The sequence below is a fragment of the Phyllobates terribilis genome, unplaced genomic scaffold (genome assembly GCF_046119375.1).
Source record: "Phyllobates terribilis strain yellow unplaced genomic scaffold, ASM4611937v1 Scaffold_1__5_contigs__length_1240528914, whole genome shotgun sequence".
NCBI lineage: Eukaryota > Metazoa > Chordata > Amphibia > Anura > Dendrobatidae > Phyllobates > Phyllobates terribilis.
Window position 1 is genome coordinate 355965127 of NW_027362761.1, and position 19782 is coordinate 355984908.

General features: G+C 40.2%; 1 protein-coding gene across 5 annotated transcripts in view; it reads right to left on the bottom strand.

The window, feature by feature from the left end:
* The window catches only part of ARL6IP4 (ARF like GTPase 6 interacting protein 4), a 36282-nt gene that overhangs the window by 13144 nt on the left and 3356 nt on the right, over positions 1 to 19782 (bottom strand). For all 5 annotated transcript variants that reach the window (XM_073676213.1, XM_073676215.1, XM_073676214.1 and 2 more), the window contains exons 2-4: positions 19326 to 19520; positions 18711 to 19097; positions 18491 to 18608 (exon numbers count right to left, since the gene is read on the bottom strand). In XM_073676213.1, the coding sequence (XP_073532314.1) occupies positions 18491 to 18608; positions 18711 to 19097; positions 19326 to 19520 (700 nt within the window). The remainder of the gene's footprint in view (positions 1 to 18490; positions 18609 to 18710; positions 19098 to 19325; positions 19521 to 19782) is intronic.

Here is a 19782-nt window from a genome sequence, read left to right on the forward strand (position 1 = left end):
TTTCCACTTTGCATCAGTTTTGTTTTTTTTATACTGGATCTGTTAAAAAAAGACGACAACTGGACATGGTAACAGAGTCTAAATTGCAAATTTTTTGTTATGAATGATACAGGGGCCATCCACTTAAGAAATTTAAACACCTTCATGTGACACAAAGAAATACGTATAATTATTTGTATTATTTACGACATCACAAGATACATTTACATCACCGGCATAGAGAGGACACAGGAGCTGTGTCCATGCCACACCCACAGCAGGAGTCAGCTGTTACATATACCTGGCTCCCACTGCAAAAACTAGCATTGCACTTATGTACTATCCCAGCCTTTCAACTTCTTAGGTGCCATGGTAAATAGCAATTGCTGCATCTATGGAATCTGACAGAGGGAAAATGTTCCCTCTTGCTACTCCATCCTCCCTCAACACAACTGCAGAGTGCTGATAGGTTCCCATGGCAGCTAGAAGCATAACAAAGTCTCTGGGTCTAGAACGAAGTATGACGCTATGAGTGGTCAATGGCAACCACATCATCTAAAAAGTCTGACAGAGGGAGAATGCTCCCTCTGAAACTAAACCCACCCCTGCTTGCTTGTGTGGGATATCTGATGGTGCATCATACTTTGTTGGGGGCACTGTATGATTATACTGTGTGTGGGAGGTAGAGGAGCATTTTTGGGGGCCATGAAGGAAGTATTGAGGTAGGTAAGAACTAAGGAGCTTCAGTAGGGACATAAATACTATGTTTGTGCCACAATACATGTCCCTCTTCGGGTCTTTAAAATTTGGGAGGTATGCACTTACTTCTGTGACTGCGCCTAGGTGCTGTGACCCTGTCAAATATTTTTTGAGGTGAAGAGTCCAATTAGGACTTTTGTTATCGGCACCATGATTTCCATGTAAACCCCTGCCTGCATAAGTAAATTGATAACTTTATTCTATTTAACATAGTAGATTTATACCTCCTTGATGCCATTTGACATATCCATCATTAGTACATTTTCATTTTGTGCTTCATGACAGAGATACACGCTAAGGTACAACTTCTGTACCAGTGTCTTCAGTTGTAGGAGCCTGACTGAAATACAAAGAAGTATTGGCTCTTGAAATACAACTGTGAAATAAAACAAAAAATAGATTTGTATTACAGAACCCAAATTAGGCCCAGTCTAGCGCTCTTCTCTATGTGAAACAAAGACAGATTGGCAGGCAAAAGTGGCCACCCTTTATATATTGTTCAAGGGCCAACCTTAGTGATCTCACCACTATAGCTTTCTAGAGTGCTAGACCATATGTAGTTAGGTCCAGGAATATTTGGACAGTGACCGAATCTTTGTGATTTGGCCTCTGCATGCCACTATTTTTTTTTTATTTAAAATGAAACAGAGATGCAATTGAAGTGTAGCCTTTCAGATTTAACTAACCCTTTCACCCCAAGCCTGTTTTCGCCTTCCTGACCAGGCCAATTTTTTTTAAATTCTGACCAGTGTCACTTTATGAGGTAACTCTGGAACGCTACAATGTATCCCGGTGATTCTGAGAATGTTTTTTCATGACATATTGTACTTTATGATAGTGATAAAATTTATTTGATATGACTTTGTGTAAAAATCAGAAATTTGGCAAAAAAAAATTATGTTTAGGTCCTTAAATCAGAGAGTCATATCACACAAAATAGTTAATAAATAACATTTCATAGAATCATAGAATGGTTGAGTTGGAAGGGACCTCCTGGGTCATCTGGTCCAACCCCCTGCTCAAAGCAGGATTCACTAGATCATCTCAGACAGATGTCTGTCCAGCCTCTGTTTGAAGACGTCCATTGAAGGGGAACTCACCACCTCTCGTGGCAGCCTGTTCCACTCATTAATCACCCTAACTGTCAAAAAGTTTTTTCTAATATCTAATCTGTGTCTCCTCCCATTTAGTTTCATCCCATTGCTTCTAGTCTTTCCTTGTGCAAATGAGAATAAATATGATCCTTCTACAATGTGACAGCCCTTGACATATTTGTAGACAGCTATTAAGTCTCCTCTCAGTCTTCTTTTTTGCAAGCTAAACATTCCCAAATCCTGCAACCGTTCCTCATAGGACATGGTTTGCAGACCAGTCACCATTCTGGTCGCTCTTCTCTGAACTTGCTCCAGTTTGTCTATGTCTTTTTTAAAATGTGGTGCCCAAAACTGTACACAGTATTCCAGATGAGGTCTGACCAAAGAGGAGTAAAGACCGATAATGACTTCACGTGATCTAGACTGTATGCTTCTGTTAATACATCCCAGAATTGTATTTGCCTTTTTTGCTGCTGCATCACACTGTTGACTCATGTTTAGTCTATGATCTATTAGTATACCTAAGTCTTTTTCACATGTACTGTTGCTTAGCTCTATTCCTCCCATTCTGTATATGCTTTTTTCATTTTTATTGCCCAGATGTAGTACTTTGCATTTTTCCCTGTTAAAAACCATTCTGTTGGTTGCTGCCCACTGCTCCAGTTTATTTAGGTCTTTTTGAATCCTCTCTCTCTCTTCTCTAGTATTAGCTATCCCTCCTAGCTTTGTGTCATCAGCAAATTTAATCAGTTTACCCTCAATTCCTTCATCTAAATCATTGATAAAGATGTTGAACAATACAGGTCCCAGGACGGAGCCCTGTGGTACCCCACTTGAGACATTCATCCAGCTGGATGTGAAGCCATTTACAACCACCCTTTGAGTCCGATCACTAAGCCAGTTATGAATCCACCTAACAGTTGCCTGGTCCATTGCATACTTGGTCATTTTTTCAATAAGGATGGTGTGAGATACTTTGTCAAATGCTTTGCTGAAGTCAAGATATACTATATCTACAGCATTTCCCTGATCCACCCAGTCAGTGATTCTGTCATAGAAGGAAATTAAGTTAGTCTGACATGACTTGTTAGTTACAAACCCATGCTGACTCTGGTTAATCACTTCATTCTTATCCATGTACTTACATACATGTTGTTTAATAATTTGTTCAAAGATCTTTCCTGGTATAGAAGTCAGACTCACCGGCCTATAGTTCCCTGGGTCCACCTTCTTCCCCTTTTTGAAGATAGGAACAACATTTGCTCTTCTCCAGTCTTCTGGGACTTCTCCTGTTCTCCAAGAATTTTCAAAGATTATGGAGAGTGGTTCTAAAATTTCTTCTACGATCTCCTTCAGTACTCTGGGGTGTAATTCATCTGGACCTGGAGACTTGAACTCATTTATGTTAGCTAAATATTCCCTCACAATCTTTCTGTTTACAGAGAACTTGGATTCCTCTATTCCTTTAAAAGGACAGTGAAGATCAGTTGATGTTACATTTTCTTTCTGAGAGAAAACAGATGCAAAATAGGAATTAAAAAGTTCGGCCTTCTCAACATCCTCTCTTACCATTTCTCCATTTTCATCCTGTAAAAATCCTATAGCATCTTTGACTTTTCTTTTACTTTTGACATACCCCCAAAATCCTTTTTTATTGCTTTTGACATCTCTTGCAAGCCTTAATTCATTGTCCGCTTTAGCTAACCTGATACGTGCCCTACAGGATCTGCAGACTGCATTATAATCTTCTTTAGATATGCCTCCCTCTTTCCATTTAATAAACATTTCTTTCTTTCTTTTTAGCATGTGTTTAAGTTCTGTGTTCATCCATCCTGGTTTCCTTAAATTCTTCCCATTCTTCCTACTTTTCGGGATTGTTAACGATTGTGCTTTGAGAATCTCATTTTTAAAAATTTCCCATCCTTCCTGGACATTTTTGTCCTTAAGGACATCCAGCCATTGGATCCCTCCTATTCTCTTTCTGAGTCTCTTAAAATCTGCCTTTCTAAAATCTAACCTTGAAGTTTGAGTCTTCACATGTCTTCCTCCTCTAGTTATCCAAAATTCTATAATAGCATGATCGCTGCCTCCTAGGGTCCCAGCCACCTTTACCTCCTCAACCATTTCCTCCCTGTTTATAAGGATTAGATCCAAAGTAGCAGATCCCCTTGTTTTCTCCCCTACCTTTTGGAAGATAAAGTTGTCAGCAAGAGAGGATAAGAATTTGCTTGACCTGTTAGTTTTACTTGAGAGAGATTCCCAACAAATGTCTGGATAGTTGAAATCTCCCATGACCACTACGTCATATTTTTTGGAGAACTTGGTCATTTGATACATAAAGAGTTCATCCATATCTTCAGTTTGCCCAGGTGGCCTGTAGTAAATGCCTACAATGGTGTCCTTTCCGTTGTTCTCTCCTTGTATTCTTACCCAAACAGTTTCCACAGAACTCCCAGTCTCTGAAGCTTCAATCTCTGTGCAGATATACACTTTTCTAACATACAATGCAACACCTCCTCCTCGTTTATCAAGTCTGTTTCTTGCAAATAAGTTGTATCCTTTTAGCCTTTTATTCCAATCATGTGTATCGTCCCACCAAGTTTCAGTGATTCCAATGACATCATATTCCTTTTCTTGCATTATTAGTTCCAATTCTCCTTGTTTGTTGCCCATGCTTTGTGCATTTGTATAAAAACATTTTAGTTTGTGATTGGTTTCTCTTCCTCCCATATTTTTATTATTTAAATTGTTTTGTCTTTGTTCTTCCTTTCCACTTCCAGTAGCAGAGATCTCAATTGTATTTGTCAGCTGTATGGCTTTTTCTGGCCTTTTGCTTCCCTTCCCACATTGTTCTAGTTTAAAGCTCTTCTGACGAGTGTAGCAAGGCGACTTCCAAATACATGTTTTCCAGTCTTCGTAAGGTGCACCCCATCTCTAGCAAGTAGTCCATCGTATAGGTAATTCATTCCGTGATCCAGAAATCCAAATCCTTGTTGACGGCACCATCGACGTAGCCAGTTGTTCACCTGTAGAATCTTATTCCACCTCATTGTTCCATGGCCATCCACTGGGAGGATGGATGAGAAGACCACCTGCGCTCCCAATTCTTTCACTTTCTTGCCTAAGTCTTCAAAGTCACTGCAGATGGTTTCCAGGTCCTTTCTTGCGGTGTCATTTGTCCCCACATGTATTAGCAGGAATGGGTAGTGATCTGTAGGTCTGAAGAGTCTTGATATCCTGTTAGACACATCTTTAATTTTTGCTCCTGGAAGACAGCACATTTCTCTTGAGGTTAGGTCTGGTCTGCAGATAGCGGCCTCTGTTCCTCTTAACAGGGAATCCCCCATGACCACCACTCTCCGTTTTTTCTTCACAACATTCTTCTTTCTCCATCCAGGAGGATTCTGAGGGCTTACAAGGTTATTCATTGCTGGCAAAGTCTTATTTTGCTGTATTTCTTCATGGTTCTCCTGCGTGAGAGCCTGGTACTGGTTCCTGAGCAGTATGGGTGCTGACTGCCTCTCGATCCTCCTGCTTCTGTGGGTCACATGCTTCCATTCCTCTGTTTCGTCAGGTGCAGTTCGAATTTCTTCTCTTTCTGAATCATGAAGAGATAATTCTGCTCTGTCTAAGAACTCTTCACCTTCCTTAATGATTTTCAAGGTAGTTAACCTCTCTTCTAGATTTCGCAACTTTTCCTCCAACAGGGACACAAGCTTGCATTTCTGGCATGTGAAGTCTGGCTTTTCCACTGGCAAGTCTGTGAACATGTAGCAGGATATGCAGCTCACCAAATGGCTCCTGGACTCTTCCATGTTCTTATTGTTAATGTTCTGAAAACAGTGAAAAAAGCTTAAAAAAAAAAGCTTCAAAATGCGCGCGCCGTTAGGCGCGCGGTTTACCGATGTTCTCTTTTCAGCTCCAACAGCCAAAATCCAGTGTTCTTTGAGCTCGCGGAGACTCCTCACTTACCCCAAAATGCAGTGGGAATATGCAAATTATCTCCTCAGGACTCCTCCCCTGGATTTCTCACATGTCTACTTTATATCAGCTCAATTTTGGAAACAAATTTTTGTTAGGAAGTTATAAGGGTTAAAATTTGACCAGTGATTTCTCATTTTTACAACAAAATTTACAAAACCATTTTTTTAGAGACCACATCACATTTGAAGTGACTTTGAGGGGTCTATATAACATTAAATACCCAAAAGTGACAACATTCTAAAAACTGAACCCCTCAAGGTGCTCAAAACCACATTCATGAAGTATATTAACCCTTCAGGTGTTTCACAGGAATTACTGGAATGTGAAAGGAAAAAATAAAATGATTCATTTTTTTTTTTTTCACAAAAATTTTACTTTTAGACCCAATTTTTTAACTTTCACAAGGGTAACAAGAGAAAATGGACCCCAAAATTTGTTGTGCAATTTCTCCTGAGCACAAAGATACCCAATATGTGTGCGAAAACAACGGTTCAACTGTTTGAGCGCACGGCAGGGCTCAGAAGGGAACAAGCGCTATTTGACTTTTTGAATGTAATGGAGCACTATGTGGGGCCCAGTACACTGTAAGGAGGACTATGTGGCGCCCATTACATTGTATGGAGGACTATGTGGGGCCCATTACACTGTATGGAGGACTATGTGGGGCCCATTATACTGTATGGAGGACTATGTGGAGATTACAGTTGGAGGATCATACTGTGATGGGAGGGGGGGGGGGGGTCACCATTCTTTGGTTGAAGGATTGAGGGAGAGGGGTACAGAAGGGTCATCATAGTGTGCGTGTGGAGGAATTCACTGTGGGGTGTCATACTGTATTTAGGGACACTTTTGTTTGTGTGTCACCCCAGGCCTGGATGCCACAAATATTAAAGGCTGTGTCTGAGAGCAGGAGGGAGGTTCCCTGGTCAGGGACGATTAGCATGCAGCACCTCCTGTCCCAGGCCAGTAGGGGGAGCAGGCTGCCCCTATAAAAGCTGGAACTGGGGCAGGGTTAGGGAGACCAGAACCCACTTCTGAAGTGTCCAGAAGGGTTCTCAGAGAAGAGGGACAGGTCAGCAGCAGCTGAGGAGTCCGTGAGGCAGAGGAGAAACTGCAAGCCAGGGACAGAGGCGACGAGAGCCGGTCCTGGCTGAGAGAAGTACACAACCGGACATTGGGGTCCGAGGCTGTCAGGGTTGCAAGCCCAGCAGCAGAGAACCAACCCGTGAGGGATTTCAGGTCCCTTGGCCTAAGAAGCCTGGAGGCTCCGTCACACAGTGGGACCAGTACAGCAAGGAGAAGCAAAAAGGTACCCAAGGCCCGAGTCGCAAGCCATACAGGCAAAGTACACGGCCAGCTCAGGGACGTGGGCTATTACACCACGAAAAGGGGGATAGTCAGCAAGAGCATAGAGAGAGAACGGTAGGCCTACACACTCACCCTGACCAATGGGCCCAGGCCCATTCCTAACCGGTACTCCTGTTGGGTCAGTGATAACATCTGCAATAAAGACCCTGGACTGTTTGAAGCGGACTCTGAACTCTTACTATTGCGGCCTGCACTATCACCCCCAGCATTCACCTGTCAGGGCTACACTCTTCCCGTGGGGAGTTGTCCTACCCCTGTGCTGCACACCAACACCAGCCTCAGTGGTCTGCCTCGCAGCGGCAGTTATCTCTGACCGCAATCCACGGGTGGCGTAGTCGGACATTCCCAAATCTATAAATAGACTGCCACAGCATTTGTTCTGACCACCCTGAGCCACGGGATCGGGTTGCCACTACTACCCCCAGCATCGCACAGAAGCCCGGTTCCGGGTGCCCCACGGCCCAGGGGGTGAGTCATTTGCATCATACTTTATTATCTGTTTTATTCAAGGTTTTTAACCTTATTACATATTTAAATTAGGCCATTGGGCCATATGCTTTTTACTGCTCTTACATAACATATTATTCCACTATAATTCCAAAAGTTAATCGTTTTATTTGATAAGGAAAAGCTTCCTCAATTGTAGACTTTTTTTTTTATTTTTTAACATATCAAGATTGGCCCACGACTTAGTCTAAGCTTTTTACTTTGGCCCTCTGTGTATTTGAGTTTGACATCCCTGGCTTACAGGGTTATTCTCCTGATGATAAAGGGTTACAATTGCAAAGAGGGTGTAAAAACAAACAACTTTGCAATTTTACTTTTGATTAAAAATCCTCTCCATTTTCAAGAACAGACCTCCACTGCAATCGGTGGCTAGTATCTTAGGCTTGGAGTGCAGTGCGTACAAGCTCTTTGCTATAGACTCTCTAGCGTGCTAATGTACGAGTTGTTTTTCTAAACTAAAACCTCAGTATTCAGGTTAAATTGCCGTGTTGGCACTTTGCGATAAATACATGGGTTTTGGATTGCAGTTTGGGGACTCGGTCTCTAAAAGGTTCGCCATCACTGCTATAGGACATAGATCACTACACCTACTCACCACACTTATAGGGAGTACGGGCTATGGGGGACTCAGGATACCTTGTATAGAGATAATTTGGGGGCCGCAATAATTATGTTTATCGCCTGTCCTATGAATTGGTGATAAATTTGATTGGATAAACCTTTAAAGGGGCTGTCCACTATTCGGACAACCCCATCTCAACTCAAGCTCTAAGTCCTTGCACTGCCAGTGGAACAGAATATATTCATGGGTGAGCTGGATAAAAACTTATTTCTATTTCTAGCTTTTAAACTATGTTTTTCTCAAGAATACCACCACATTTCAGAGTCAAACATACCTGGCTGAGATCGGGCAGCATGTACCAGCTGTCATGTTCTTTTTAAGTTATATTATTCCTGCAGTAGCTCACCTCCAGTCATTGAACTGAGTCTGTGAACAGTCAGTGCTCACTAGACAGTGACCACGCTGTAATCACACCCACCGCGTGTGTGCGTGTTGTTATGGTAAATATTTATACTTTGCTTTATTATTTAGACAATTCATATATATTTGATAATTTTGTATTTTAATATTCGCTTTATAAGTGTTATTCATAAATAACAGGGTGTTGTCTCTGATATAGAGATGTATTAAAGCCTTCCTTTGTTTCTGAACGTATAGTAAACTAGATATAGCCAGATCCTAAGGCTAAGTGTCCACGATGCAGAAATTCTGCATATTTTTTCCGCTTCTCCCTGGCAGGAAAAACGCATGTGGATTTTACATGCGTTTTTCCTGCCAGGTAGAAGCGTTTGTCAAGCGTTTTTGCATGCATTTCTGCAAGTGGGTTATCAAGCGCTTTTAGCATCACTTGGAAAAGTGCTTGACAACTTGGTCACACTATATAAATCCATGCAACCGGCATGGATTTATATAGTGTGACCAAGTAACAGTTAAAAAAATAATAATGGTAAAAAATAAAAAATAAAGATCATACTTACCTTCCGGTGGCCCCCGGTCTTTTCTCCCCTGCATCCGGTCTCTTGCACTGCTCTCAAGTGACCTGTCACATGACTAAATAACGTCATGGAAGGTCCTTTTAGACCATCGCGAGCCGCCCAACACACCGGACGCATCGCTGAGGAGACCGGGGGCCATTGGAAGGTTAGTATAATCTTTATTATTTTAAATTCTTTTTTTACAGGTACCATGATACCTGGGTCTGGAGGAGAGTCTCCTCTTCTCCAGACCTGGGTACCATTCGCACATTGAATCGCTTAATATCCGCATGTGCACATGTAGTCATGCGGATATTAAGCGATTCAATGCAAGTCAATGGCGGCAATTACGCTGCGTGTCCGCAAAATTAATGGACATGCTGCGCATTTTTCCGCCATGATAATCCGCAGCGGAAATTTCCGCAGCATGTGCACAGCACATGCGGATTATCATTGGGGACCATGGGGCACGTATTACCAAGCGTTTTTTAAGCGTTTTCGCTGCGGAAATTCCGCGGCAAAAACGCATAGTGGGCACGCAGCCTAAAGAATGCAGCAGAATACATAATTTACGACTTTGTTTTTCCAAACTTATCTTCCTTTTTAGGTAATGTATTGTAAGCCACTTCCACTTTCTTTATCTTTGTGGATGGTAATAAAAACTTGTAACCAGGCATCTGAGTGTAGACAAGTCTGGGACACAGACAGAATTGGTTGTGTGTTCTCTTGTCTCCGATCGATTGACTCCCTGATTTGATCAAAACTGGCAAACGTGTGAAATCTCTTGAGTTTCTCCTAAAACTTTCCATATAGGTTTTTCCATCATTACGTAATGTGTGCGTGTGTAATGTGTGCGCAGAGCAGAATGCTAGTCATGGAGAGATGGTTGTTATTACAGCACTCTCACTGTATAATGAGCACTGACTGTTCACAACCCTGACATCTCATTTCTAAGTAGATTGCTGCACGTTTAAAACACTATATTTACCATCAGATTATTACTATGGCTATAAGTAAATACCATTATTTTTGGTGACAGTTTCCCTTTTAAGCAAAAAAAAAATTGTATAAAAAAGGTTTATTTTTCTTTTTTGGATCCATTTTTTTATTTTACTTAAAAACAAAAAACAAAAAAAAAACACATGCTCCAAAAGGAATTTTGTGAACCAAGATTTAGGAAGTTCAATTTAAAATGCTATTAACTGGTCGACAAATTAATTACCTAAATCACTTCAATCAGATTTTTTTTTATTAACATCCATAAAGACTGACACTGCTTTTCTGCATCTTTTTTTTCTGGTAATGTATCACAGCTGTGTTTTCAAAGCCAATAAATCAGAAGTTTTGCAAAGCAGTGTCAGTCTTTATGGATGTTAATAAAAAAAAATCTGATTGAAGTGATTTAGGTAATTAATTTGTCGACCAGTTAATAGCATTTTAAATTGAACTTCCTAAATCTTGGTTCACAAAATTCCTTTTGGAGCATGTGTTTTTTTTTTGTTTTTTGTTTTTAAGTAAAATAAAAAAATGGATCCAAAAAAGAAAAATAAACCTTTTTTATACAATTTTTTTTTTGCTTAAAAGGGAAACTGTCACCAAAAATAATGGTATTTACTTATAGCCATAGTAATAATCTGATGGTAAATATAGTGTTTTAAACGTGCAGCAATCTACTTAGAAATGAGATGTCAGGGTTGTGAACAGTCAGTGCTCATTATACAGTGAGAGTGCTGTAATAACAACCATCTCTCCATGACTAGCATTCTGCTCTGCGCACACATTACACACGCACACATTACGTAATGATGGAAAAACCTATATGGAAAGTTTTAGGAGAAACTCAAGAGATTTCACACGTTTGCCAGTTTTGATCAAATCAGGGAGTCAATCGATCGGAGACAAGAGAACACACAACCAATTCTGTCTGTGTCCCAGACTTGTCTACACTCAGATGCCTGGTTACAAGTTTTTTGCAAATAACTTTGTAGTTCTCATATCTTCTACTCTGAGAATACATTCATGACATAATTCCTTTCAATTTTGTCTCCTGGTTCTGGATAAGTCTGGGGTTTGTATCCCATCACTGTGTTCTTCTTTTTACCTTCACCTGTTCCATATATACTGGTTACGGTGCTTCCCTTCACAGTCTGGATCCCGGGCAGAGTTCAGTACAGGAGGCATCTGTGCTTTTCCCCCTTTCTCTGCTGTATTCTTCCAGCATGACTATGTAATAGCTCTGTATGTGTTTTATGTCCATCCTCTACAGCCTTCAGTCTATTAATATAATGGCCAACTCTGCTCCTGGACACTTTCCTTCTTCACATACATCAACTTTCCAGCCACTCTGAGATATAGAGCCTCTTTCTCCTTGCATACAGAGTAGCATTGTTTTCTGGCATGACTAGACATCGCCTCTTGGATGTCCCATTTCTTGTACTTCTAGAGTTCATACATATTTTTGACATTGTAATCCTCTCAAATATATGGCTTTGATAAGGAGGTGGGCTCGTATTTGCTGGCAGATACAGATGATACTTTAACTCATGGGATAACCATGGTGTTGGTTTTGTCTACATCTAAAGTACCTTTGAAGGAGAGCTTGCACCCTCCTGTCCACATAGGCCACATCCATGAGAACTTCCATGAATTCACGCTTTTTCCTCTGATAATTTTCTTGGCCCCTCTGCACTTTATCCCTGTATTGCTGATTATTTATGAGTCTATTCAGCTTCATGAGAACATACTCTTCAGCAATATCACCGACTGTCCTAAGGATGTACCTTTCCAGCCAGAACATGTTTTCAACTCCAAATAAAACCATCACTTTAGAGATCAAAGAACAAAATCACCTGCTGAGCACAAAATGACTGAAGGTTCTCAGAAACTTAGAACCTAGTGACATCACAGCAGTGACATCACAATTCATTAGAACATGTTACCATGGCAACAGATAAAGAGGCTGTAACCTGTCATATAAAGTTGGAGTTTTGTTCTAGATTCACTAATTAGTAACAAGTCATACAGTAGCTAAATAGTATTATATAAAAGCTAAATATTAGATATGGATCTGCAGAAATTGCAGCTGCTTAAGTTTGGCACATCATTACACAAATTTTTCTAGATGCCCCCATACACTTTAAAGTTTGATGAACCTGAAAAAATCAATAGGATTGGATGATGTGTACCCCACTGATCAGCTGTTATTTGCTCTGGCAAACACTGTGCAAAGCACAGTTCCAGTCATTGCATAGCAGTCGCAGCTGGGTACTGCAGAGCAGCTTCTATAAAAAGAATAGGAGCTGCTGTATATTACCCACAGTTCCATGCAGCAGACACTACACACTGATTGGAGGTGATGTATGATGCATTTTAAGTCAGTTTGTTGGAGAGTAAGGGCCTTTATGATGTCCTTGAATAAGGACTGTGCGTACATCCTTGAAAACTACTTCCACTCCTCAGCTTTGAAGCATGTCCTCATCTCATATCTGCTACTCCCATACTATAGCCTTACTCGCTATAACTAAGAGCCCATTGGGGCTTGACACGACTGAGTGGTTCTTTTATATGAAATATTTTAATGTCATTAAATATAGTTTTTTTTATGGAATTTAACCTTTGGAGTGCTGGACTACCTTTGAAATTTGGATTACTCACATAACCTTTCTAATCTACAAACTGGAGGAAGATATTTTACCTAATTTAAACATTCATGCTTTTTTAAATATTGCAGGTTGATTCTTTAAACTTTATTTCCACCATTGATCCAGAAGAGAATAAAACATTCCATAAGGTCACCCTGCCCTAATCCAGTGACCAGAACAACATTTTTAGGTCTCATGCAGACGTCCACAGCAATGAGATCGACCATGGACCGCTAAAGCTCAGACTGGCTGTGGGTCTCCCGAACCAACAATGACCATTTCATGTATTTCTATGAGGCGGTCATGCTCAGGTCCGGAGAGTCGCAGCCAGTCCGTGCATTGCGGTCCGAGATTGGACCAATTTATAAAACCATGAATACATTTTATTAAAAAAATAATAATTCTGACCTTGCAAAAGTAGTCTATCCCACTCGCAGGTTCACAGCTCTTGCAATAAAAAAGCCTTATTTCCTATGGAGATTGAACCTATTTTTATCCCCATGGAGGGAGTACCACCCTTGTGTTTTGAGGGTATTTTTTCTAGCAAAAAAGTTACCATTTTTTTTCCCAACTACATCTTAATTGAGATTTTTTATTTTTTTTTCCGAAAACAATACAAAGAACAATTGAAAGAACTGCCGCAGCCAATCTCCTCAGCCCGCGTGCCATCCCCCTCTCACTAGCGCCGCGGCCACTCTCCTCTGTGCGCGCGGCCTGATGGAAGGGAGCATGGGACTATGGTGGGCCCATAACACTGTATGGAGGGCTATGGGGGGCCCATTACACTGTATGGGGGTCCTATTACACTGTATGGAGAGCTGTGTGGAGATTACAGTTGGAGAATCATACTGTGATGGGTGTCACCATTCTATGGTGGGGGGGATTGAGGGAGAGGAGTACAGTGGGGTCATCATACTGTGCGTGTGGAGGAATTCACTGTCGGGGTGTCATACTGTGTTTGGGGACACTTGTTTGCATCATACTTTATTAATCCGTTTTATTCAAGGTTTTTAACCTTTGTTATTACATAATTAAATTAGGCCTTTGGGCCATATGCTTTTTACTGCTCTTACATAAGATATTATTCCACTATAATTCCAAAAGTTAATAGTTTTATTTTATAAGGAAAAACCTCCTGAATTGTAGACATTTTTTTTTTTTTTTAACATATCAAGATTGGCCCACGACTTTGTCCAAGCTTTTAACTTTGGCCCTCTGTGTATTACAGTTTGACATCCCTGGCTTACAGGGTTATTCTCATCATGATAAAGGGTTACAAAGAGGTTGTAAAAACAAACAACTTTGCAACTTTACTTTTGATTAAAAATCCTCTCCATTCTCAAGAACAGACCTCCTCTGTAATCGGTGGCTAGTAAGTTAGGCTTGGAGTGCAGTGCTTGCAAGCTCTTTGCTATAGACTCTATAGCACGCTAATGAAAACCTCAGTATTCAGGTTAATTTGCCGTGTTGGCACTTTGCGATAAATAAGTGGGTTTTGGATCACAGTTTGGGCACTCGGTCTCTAAAAAGTTCACCATCACTGATCTAGGGGTTCATACTCACACCAGAGATGTGTCACAACATTTTATACCATTGGGCAGTGAAGAAAAAATTATTACATTTTTACCCGCAAAATTTAGTTTTAGCCCCAGATTTTACATTTTGACACTGGGAAATGGGTAAAAATGGCACCAAAATTTGTCCCACAATTTGTGTTGAATTTAGAAATACCCTATATGTGGCTGTACAGCACTGCTTAGCCAGACGCCGAGGCTCAAGAGAGACGGAGCGCTTTTTGCCTCCTGGAGCGCAGATTTAAAAGTTAAATGTGCACCGAGCCTTACGGTGATCTTTGGCAGGCAGAATGAATAACTCAACAGAAGGTGAAGAATTAGTTTTATTTATTTTTACGTCGTTCCTCGTGCAGTATAAGTGATTAGGCGACTTTATTCTTCGGGTCAGTGCGATACCAGATTTATATGGGTTTCTATGATTGGCAGCTGTCACGCACTAAAAGATGCCTTTTATTGTAAAAACAAGTTTTTGCATTGCCATAATTTGATAGCTATAAAAAAAATTATGTTTAAGCTCTTTTACACAATAAAAATGTTATAGAAAAAATTATTATTTTTGCATCGCTTTATTCTGAGAGCTGTAACTTTTGTTATTTTTTGCTGACGGAGTTGTATTGTGTTTTGTTTTTTTCTTGCAGGATAAGATGATGTTTTCAGCGATACCATTTTTTATTTGCATACGTCTTTTTGATCGCGTTTTATTCTACTTTTTGTTTGGCGGTATGATGATAAAGCATAGTTTTTTGCCTTGTTTTTTCACAGTGTTCACTGAAGAGGTCAACCAGTGGGACAGTTTTATAGGTCGGGTTGTTCCGGATGTGACAATACCACATATATATATATATTTTTTTTTTTGGGGGGGGGGGTTTCTTTATTTTGTGATTTTTTATTTTTTTAAATATTTTTATTAATATTTTTTTATTTCATTTTATTACATTATCCCAGTATGGGACATCAACTTTCCCTGCGCTGATCACTGATCTAATACTCTGCAGTGCATCTGCTCTGCAGAGCATTAGATCAGTGTCTGACAGGCAGGATGGAGGCATCTCAGCTCCTGCTCTCTGAGCAGGCTCTGACAGGCCACCTGCCTGAAGGACCCTGCGGCCATCTTGGGACTGGGGGTTACCATGGAGACCATCAGCACAACACGATCGCATTGGCGAGACCTGTGCGATGCCCTGCGATGTCGCTGTCACTATTGACAGCGGAATCACAGGAGTTAAACATCTGCGATCAGTGCTAGCACTGATCGTGGGCGTTGCTGCAGGTTGTTAGTTCTCACATAGAGCTGACACCCACACTCGATCGCAGCGGTGCTCAGCGTCAGTCCGCGTGGTAGTGGTGCCGTATATACAGCACTTTGCGCAAACACAGCTCCTACGGCACCAAATACAGTATATACGGCACATGTCAGGAAGGGGTGAATACTTTGTAGAGAATCCTTTGCAGGCAATGTCTGCCTTAAGTGTCTATTAAATCTCCCTTCGTTATGTCTATAGAAATCACATAGAGTAATCATATAAATTAGTTTAGATACTTTATTAAACACAGCACACAAAGCTTTTATAAAATATCATCTCCACCCATAAAAACACCAGTAAAAAATTCCGGGCAGTGTGGTTTACATATATCCTTAAGGCATATGGATAGTAGTGGATGCCAATGCAAAGTAAATACTAGTATATCCCTTTAAAAATACAAGGAGTGAGTAGAATTCTCTCCAGTCAAATATCAGAAAACTTTTCATGAACAGTACTCCGATATAACATTATATGCAAGATGGATAGCATCATATTCTTTCAAGGATACAGGAAGTAAGTACACATCTCTCAATTCAGATACTTTTCATTGTATGCATAGTAAGTGATTTACAAGAAAAATTTATATACTTACTAATACTTGATTCAAGAGATGTACATCTACTTTCTGTATTCCTGTGAGAATATGTTGCCGTTTATGTAATGATGATATACTTTGGAATACTGTACGCACGTCTATAATGCCTTAATGCTGATTAGAGAAACCTATAGTTACCCTTTATATAAATTTTTCTTGTATCTAAACTAATTTATATGATTACTCTATGTGATTTCTATAGACATAACGAAGGGAGATTTAATAGACGCTTCTGACTTACTTGGGTAACTCCTTGCTTATAACTTATGGATCTATATATCCAATTTTTCCTAATTTATCTAATGTCTGCCTTAAGTCTGGAAGCCATTAACGTCACCAAATGCGGTGTTTCCTCCTTTGTGATGTTTACCTGAACTTACAGCAGATGACTTGAGTTGTTACTTGTTTTTGGGTCTTTCTGCCGTACATTTTGTCTTTTACATGTGAAATCCATGCTCTATGGGTCCGAGATCTGTTGATTGACTAGGCCATTGCAGAATATTCCACGTCTTTGCCTAAAAAAAAACACTTTCGCAGTTTGTTTTGGGTTATTGTCCATCTGTACTGTGAAGCGCCGACCAATCAAACTTGCTGTATTTGGTTGAATCTGAGCAGAAAAGTAGAACCCTGTACACTTCAGAATTCATCCAGCTACTCCTGTCTTCAGTCACATCATCAATAAACTAGTGAACCAACTGCCATTAGAAGCCATTCATGCTCATGGCATCACACTGCCTCCACCATGTTTTACAGAGAATGTGGTGTGCTTTGGATCATGAGCCGTTCCAAGCCTTCTCCATACTTTCTTCGTCCCATCATTCTGGAACAGGTTGATCTTAGCTTCTTCTGTCCAAAGAATGCTTTTCCAGAACTGGGCTGGCTTCTTTCGATGTTTCTTTGGCAAAGTCTAATCTAGCCTTTATATTTTTAAGGCTGATTAATGGTTTGCACCTTGTGGTGAACCCTCTGTATTTGCTCTCATGAAGTCTTCTTTTTACGGTAGACTTTGATACTGAAACATCTACTTTCTGGAGCGTATTCTTCACTTGGGTGGATGTTGTGAAGGGGTTTTTCTTCACCATGAAAAGGATTCTGCAATCATCCACCACTGTTGTCATCTGTGGATGTCTAGTCTTTTTTGAGTTCCCAGTGCAAGCTTCTTTTTTTTTTTTTTTTTTTTTTTTTGCAGAATGTGTCAATCTGTTGATTTGGCCACTCTCTGCTGTCTGTTTTTTTTTTTTTTTTCAGCTTAAAGATGGCCTTTTCTCTTGAATTGAGAGCTCCTTTGACCGTGGGTTGTTGTGGGTTCACAGTAAAAGATTCCAAATGTAAATGCCACATCTCGGATCAGATCCAGACTTTTTACCTGCTTAATTGATGATGGATTAACAAGGGAATAGCCCATTGAAGAACTTTAAAGATAACTGTCCAATTATTGTTAGTCCCTTTAAAAAGGAAGTGCATATTAAAGAGATACAATCCCTAAAACATTACCCCAATTAGGATGTGAATGCCTTCAAATTAAGGCTACATTCACACTATCAGTATTTGGTCAGTATTTGTAAGCCAAAACCAGGAGTGGAACAATGTAAAATACTGATTGTGTGAACTTGGCCTAAAGCTGAGAGTCTGCACTTTAAGCCCATTTGATTATATAACTATCTTGAATATGTTTTGGTAAACAGTTAAAATGCCAAACCTTTTGTCACGGTCCAAATATTTCTGGACCTAACTGTATGGTTTACCACGGAGCTGAACAAAATCCAGTATAACGGAGACTAGAAAAGGCCCAGACAACTATGTTTTTCTTTTTTCACCTGAATGCACAGAGCAGGATGTGGTCATTGACAGCATCCATGTTTTCCTGCATAAGCGAACAGGGACTGCTCTTGCAGGGCAGAGAGCACACAGCTGCTGGCACTTAATGACAGTGCTGTGTGCTCCTCTTTTATCCATGTTTGATAGCAGACACCGATGCAAAGAACTACATACAGCAGCCAGCAATAAGGTGCTAAATGCAGCTTTCTGCCTGGAGTTTACTATTATTATTTTACTAGTTCCAAATAGGATTGGTTCTGCACACAAAATAGTGAAAGTTTTGCAAACAAAGCAATTGGAATGTGAACTTTCTGTTAAGCATAATGGTCACCTTGTTCTACCAGTTTCTGGATCCACCACTCTTCGGATAATACTTTGCCGAGCATCCCACTCTTCTTTGGTCATCGGTTTCATTGCTTGAATACGTGTTTTTTGTTCATCTGTCAAAACTTATGGAAAAACAGAAACAACATTTGAACAAATCTATTAACAACACTGAAACAATCTTAAATGTTCTAGGTCTCAAGAGTCTACAATTATAGCCCCTTTACCTGGCCCAGTGCTTTCCAGAGACTCCTTCTGCCACAGATCCAGAGAGGGTCCGGGATGGAATTCTTCATTCTTGTCTGGGTTTACCTGGCATTTCACTTTGACCATATCTTTCTTGTTATGCTTTTTGCTTTTCTTTTTCGCCTTTTTCTTCTTTTTTACTTTTTCTTTTTTCTTTTTCTTGTGACTCACGTTTCCACAGCTGTTTGTTGATTCATCTAAACAGCTTGATGAAGAGGATGATGATGACGATGAGCTAGAGGAAGAGGATGTACTAGCCTTCCGTTTTCTTCTTTTCTTTGACAGAGATGATGATGATGATGATGATGATGATGATGATGATGAAGATGAAGAAGTGCTCACATTCCTCTTTCTTTTCTTTCCTTTCTCTGAAATAAAGAACATGTTATGGGTCAAATGTTAGGTAACTGTGTGTAAGTAAAAGCATCATGGCTATCTGGTTCACTGTGCTCATACACCAAGACCCAGTCGCTCTACACTCACTTATACAGAATTAACTTTTATTGATTAGAATAAGGGGCAGCAGATTTCTGTCCAGCACAGAACTGTATTGAGGGCTGTGCCCAAGTTGTGCCCTAAGTGACTGCATCACCAACCTTTCCTAGAGGTATCAGCATGATATTTGGCATGAGAAGAGCTCTTCCGTGGAGGTGAAACACTGCTGCTGCTCGCTCGATGGCGGGAACTAGATTTCTTTTTCAGAGATTTATGATGAGACTCTGAACGACTTCTACTGCGATGTTTCCTTTTTTTATCAACTTTGTCCATGATGGCTCCTTTGGAAAGGATTACTGTAAAGCAAATGTAATCGGTTATTAAATCGCCATGCTACCATAAAATGGCAGCAATTACACATCAAAATAATCCATTTACAACCATTACTAAGTCAGTTGCCAGAAATTGGGATAAACTGCAAATCTAGTGTGCTCGATTATATTGATTTTAGTTTTCTCAACAGTTGTTCTCTTGTTAAGGCCTTATATACTAGGAATATCCTGTAAAGCCTTAAAATGATTATTGGGGGTAATAAAAGTTATTTTTTTTATATTACTT